The sequence below is a fragment of the Acanthisitta chloris genome, unplaced genomic scaffold (assembly GCF_000695815.1).
Source record: "Acanthisitta chloris isolate BGI_N310 unplaced genomic scaffold, ASM69581v1 scaffold40125, whole genome shotgun sequence".
Taxonomy (NCBI): domain Eukaryota; kingdom Metazoa; phylum Chordata; class Aves; order Passeriformes; family Acanthisittidae; genus Acanthisitta; species Acanthisitta chloris.
This window is the reverse complement of record NW_008676093.1, coordinates 7,802-13,464: the sequence shown is the minus strand read 5'-3', so window position 1 is coordinate 13,464 and position 5,663 is coordinate 7,802. Positions and strand designations below refer to the sequence as shown.

General features: G+C 40.8%; 1 protein-coding gene across 1 annotated transcript; it reads right to left on the bottom strand.

The window, feature by feature from the left end:
• Positions 1-1,475: 1,475 nt before the first annotated feature.
• On the bottom strand, positions 1,476-1,721 carry LOC103803430 (chromosome unknown open reading frame, human C4orf32; the record flags this gene model as incomplete). The annotated part of the gene is made up of 1 exon (XM_009075984.1): positions 1,476-1,721. A coding segment is annotated over one exon (246 nt), but the record flags the coding sequence as incomplete, so codon positions are not given.
• Between the last annotated feature and the right edge of the window lie 3,942 nt (positions 1,722-5,663).

The following is a 5,663-nucleotide window of genomic DNA, read 5'->3' as shown; positions in this document are numbered from 1 at the left end:
CTGATCTGTTGTTGATCTCTGCTAATACAAAAACATTTAGGAAAAAAGTCACTGCAAAAGATTAAGTTATTTTCTGTAAATTTCACAGCTCCTATTTCATTTGTTCAAGTAAATTGTATAATTTTACTCTACCATAGATAAAGTCAATTTTGTGATTAAGTTTCTTGCTAAAAGTAATGTACAGCAAATATTAAACTGGCAGCCTATTTAGTAGTAGTAGCAACATAGAAGTAGTAAATATTCTGTCTCATTTTACTGCTTTGCACCAAATGAGCACACTTAACTTGGAAATATTCACTAGACTCCTGGTGTGGCCACTGGGGAGCCAGACTGAATTTTGCACCTATTCTTGAATGTATACATCCTATTCTCCAGCTGATGTGGCCCCTGACATATACCTATAGATAGACTTTTTTTTTTTTGCCTAGTGTGGAAATGAATCAGTTAAGATTACTAAATAAAATAACCACCTGGTTTCAACTGCATTCTTGCCTCACATGAGGAAACAGGTCTGGTTTGCTTACGTGAACAAAGCTTTAGCTCATGTAGGTCCACATTGCTGCAAACTAGGGAAGCGTTAAGAGATATCTGGTTTCTCAGACACTTCACACACAACCCAGAGGAAGCAGAAAACATTCTAGCATTGCCATCTGGAATGGCAACTCTCCAACACTGCAGCTGTAACTACCTACAAACTCCATGAATTATCCAAATATTTATCTTCAAAAGGAGGGCTGGGGGAAAGAGCAAGTATAAAAAATAAAGAAAGAAAAACAGCAGCAGGAGCTGAGTACATTTCCAAAAACAAGGCAGAGCTACATTAGACATTTGGCCAATGGAGGACTGCAATTTCTCCAAAACAACAGCTGAAGCCTTGTGTTAAGTCGCTAATATTAGTACAAGAGCATTTTGCTGGTATAGCTTGTTTCCTGGGGGAAAGCTTACTATATACTAATTTAAGATGCTTTTGTGTTGGGAAGTTGTATTCATTTTACGAACATTTGTCATTGTAGGTTTGTTGCTGAATGTCCCTTGTGCAGATTTAGCTTTTCAGCAAAACATGAACAAATTATGCAGATTTGGGGAACAAACAGCACACGAGGCCTCCCGACAGTGAAACAGGACACTCACATCAATTGTCCTCTTAAAACCAGACAGGAAATTTTCGCTATACAAAGCAAGAACATGAAGAGAGGGGAGGGGACAACAAAATGTCAGCCCTTGGGATAAGGCCAAAACCCAGTATATTAGACACCATTATATTACAAACATCGTCTTTTTTCTTCCCTCAGAGACACAGTAGAGCACTGCTGATTTGGCTTAAAATGTGTAATTTTAGTCTCCTTCACACCAAACGTTGGAAGTTCAGCAATTTGAAGCATTGCAGCTTTTGATATGCCACCCATTTAAACTCATAGTTCCACTGACATAGTGACAGTATTGAAATACGTAATCTGAACAGCATCAATAAAATTTTACTGTTGTACATAAATAATGACAAGGCACAGAACAGCAACCAGTCCAAGAGCTTGTAGGCCAAGAAACCAGAGCATAACCCAGAAGAATATAATTATTACAGGTTCTACTATCCGTTCTCCAAAGTACATCCTTGTGAAGCCTATTCTGATAAGGCTTTTGTTTAGTTCGCCGAAGAGAGTCCCCATCTTTTTATAGTCATCTATTACAGGTTCTGCAGTGTGGTTCCTTTGTTCTTGCTGGACCTGTGGACAGAGGATAAAATGAGGAAATATGTTGCACAATCAAATTACTGTGATTCTGAACAAGTCTCAGCTGTTTCTATTTGAATGTGTAAAACTAAGATACTCATGCAATAAATGTACTCCTCAAATCAAGATATTGAAAATGCCACAGAGCTTGTGACTTCAGTACAGTATAAAGGACACTCATTTGTCCAAACCTGAGACACCTGAAGGGGTACTACAAACACATGACAGCCTGTCTACCCTCCAGATGCCATTCTAAGGGGGTAAGGCTCTCCTGCAGGTGATACATCTTACCTGTCTGTGCAACCTGTCTGTGGTTGTCAGGGCAACGAAAACAGAATGAGATGCCTGTAATTTCAGGGAGGGGATTTGGCTCAAGTAGATTTGTTTTAAATTAATCCGGAATATCTTCAGAACCAAAAGAATGATAAAAAACTATTAAACATGAACTGTGAAGTATATTACACACTGAAGCACAGGGAACTGAAAGGCTATTATCACCACTGAAAGAGGGGCACTGGATTTGACCAGGAAGGTGGCAAACACCTGTCCCAATGCTGGTGTAGAAAGCTGTGTGAGCTGGGCAAAGGAAGACAGACCCAAGGACCACACAGATGCAAAGTAGTGGTACATAAAAAGCAAAGGGGAAACAAGTTCTGGAATTTCTGAAAAATGAAAAATGGTGGCGCAAATGCATAGGAAGGCAGAAGCCCATCTTTAGATGAAGGTACCACAGTTAAATATCACTGCAGAAAACATGTGAGTTTCAACATGTAAACTGCAACTAGATTAGAGCTTGAAACACCATCTCTCTTTTCCCAGTGTTCAGAGATCCTTTGCACAAAACCTTAGTGCCCTGTGTTTTGGGTATGACAGGGCGAACACACTTTCAAGGTGATGAACATGAGTCTTCAAATGCTTCCATTAGACAGCAACAAAAACACATGCAGCTGGCACTCATCAATATTTCAGTTGGCTGATCAATAGATCCTACGAATTGCCTGCAAACTCTATGTGCAATTAGTCTACTCTCAGATTCAAAGCAAACACGTTCTGTCTTCAAGGATGAAAGCTATTCTGCGTCTCTCGTTACACGGCATGGTCTTGGTGGAGAAACAGAAATTCCCTCCCTGTCCATTAGAGCATAAAATAAAGTGAATTCCCATTACCACAGAAAAACATCTAGCAAAGACCAAAGGAAGCCAATATTGTTTTTCTAGGCTGGACTTTAAGCCATGATGCAGAACCTACTGCCTAAATGAAGGTAGAGTAAAGCTCCACTGCTGCTGCTGTAAAAAAAATCCCTAATGAAACACTAACAGTCCCTTAGCTGAGAGTACTTGGATTTTTTAAAAATTTGCTTATTCATAAAAAGTCTGATTTAAGCCTCAGTACAGAAACCCAGTAACTAATACTGTGTTCACTCTTTCTGTGGTTCTACAGAAGAGCCTGAGTGTGGAGCCCTGCAGTACTGGAGGTTATGGAGCGACAGCCACCCCCTTGTCTCTCTTCAGTTCCTTCACAGGCTCAGGTTGTTTTCTCGCCCCTGCTGGATGTAGAAACCCCAGGTTTCAGCATTTTCGCTTTAAATGTGATTTATTTAATTCAAATAAATGCTGACTCATTGTTAATTCCTGTGTTTCAAGATCAGTCTCTTCTGGAAAGAAAGAGCCTCTTGTGAACTGCAGACTCGGCAGGGCAGGGAACACAATGTTACTACAGGAACTCTCATCGCTCCATTCCCAAAGAGCGTAGGGAGACAAACAGACTCTTTGCCTAAGTGGTATATTGATCACAGCTAGGGAAAAGAAAAAGGATGTGCTGGGAAGGCAAAATACATTTATTTGCTTCCTGCATGCAGAGACCAGAGGAAGCACATGGGATCAGAGAGCATCAAGGGGTGCAGAGACCACTTTGGAGAGAAACAGTTAACATCTGCAGGAGAAATCGCTACAGTTTCTAGCAAAGTTGCCAGTGGCCAGTGCAACCAGGAGGAGGAAAACAAACATCACTTCTTTGCCCCTGGATTGTTAGAAATACTCAGCAACATCCTGGGAGCCTTTGCACAGAGCAAGCACAGTGCAGCACCAGCCAGCAGGCCACCAGCAGGCACATGTCTGCAAGCTCCTGGACTTAATCATGCAAGCATTGGGCTAAGCATGATTAAGTCCACGCTGACATCTCTCCTGGTATGAGGCAGCTGTAGGACATGGGATTTTGCTAGCAGCCCCATTCTGCTTTGCTAAGCTAACAGCAATAAGTTGCATATAGTCTCTTAACCAGGGTACAGAGTAAACTTAGGCTATCCAGGTCTTATTTATTTACTTATTTTTAATTTTATTTTAAGGAAGACTTCACCCCACCCTTGCCTCCTCAAACAAGGGTAGATTCGTGAATTCCTAAAGCGATTACGCAAAGGGAGCTTCCAGACACAGTGACTGACGAGTACGTGTTTAATTACGAAACAAGTGTCGTTCTTTTTCCAAATAGTTTCAATAGCTCACAAAACCTTTCAAAATGATCACAGAAATTCTCAAGACTTCAAAGTCTGCTTCAGTTAATTCAGGCTGCGTGTATCTTGCCTCAGGCAACTCAGAATAAAGGCAAGTGAAGCTGAAAACAGATGATCAGCCACAAAACACTGAGAGCATATTTTTCTTTACTATTGCATAATATCTCACATGCTAGACAAATACATTTCTTTGGAAGTGTAGCTCAAACAGAACCATTAGGGCAAATGCCAGTAATGTTACAAACCTCCAAACTGCTAAAAAATACGAATAAACATTGCAGCTAGAATTACTCTCACTATTTTTCAGGGCGATGGTAAAATGGCATGCAGTCCCATATATGTGCCAGTAGCTCTTAAACCACAGCCTCAGAACCAAATACTCTTTCTCCCCCCCCCCCCCCAAAACGTACTCTCCTAAACATTTTTAGAAATTGGCTGACTTCAGAAAACACACAGTTCCAAGCTGACGCTTAGTTTTTACATAACTATTTCCATAGGGCTATTTTCATACTAAATCTTGCTGAATCAGCCTGAAGCTAGATAGACACTACCATAACAGAAAAAATCTGGAAAGAGAAATGTACCCATTCCAACAGCTGCAGCCACCCCACCCCTATAAAACAGAGCTTCCGCATTTAAAAGCAAAAGAAGTTTCTGTTTCGAAGTTGCTAGTTTTAAAAATCAGCAACCCAGCTGTGGCTTCATAACTTTTAAGAATCATTTGTGTATGAAGAAGGAGCCAAGGGAATTGTTTTACCTGCCCTGGTCCCAGACAAAGTATGCTTTCCAGGCCTTGCCAGCAGCTCTTCTTCTTACAGCTAACAGGGGCTGTGCAGGGTCATCCCCAGACTTCATCAGCCACAATGCAGGACAGAATGTAAGAGGGGGCACTTCATCTGCAGTACTGTGTTTAACTTCCCTCACTCTTTGAAACACAGGAGTGCTGAAGAAATTCAGAAGGACTGGGGAACAGTAGTGCAGCCAGAGATCTAGATGGATATAGATTAATGAATGCCCAAAATATCTCCTGAAAACAGAGGAACAACAGTACTGTTTCCCTGACTATTCTCCCCTCCTTCCTCCAACTGCCTGAAAGACACTCACCAAATACACACATATGGTATTATTCCTGAAGGAATAAAGCTAAACCAGAATGTATTAGAAATGTTGATTCCATTTGTTTCCTAACCTAATGTTTCTTAAATTACTGTAATGAATTACTTCTTACTGTAATTTATATTAGTTTTACAAAGTGATTTTATTTTAGACATACTGGGATCACAATCTACCCTCTGTCAGTTTGAAGCCATTCCTTCTTGTCCTATCGCTCCATGTCCTTGTAAAAAGTCCCTTTCCAACTCTGTTGTAGGCCCCCTTTAGGTACTGAAAGGTGCTATAAGGACTCCCTGGAGCCTTCTGTTCTCCAG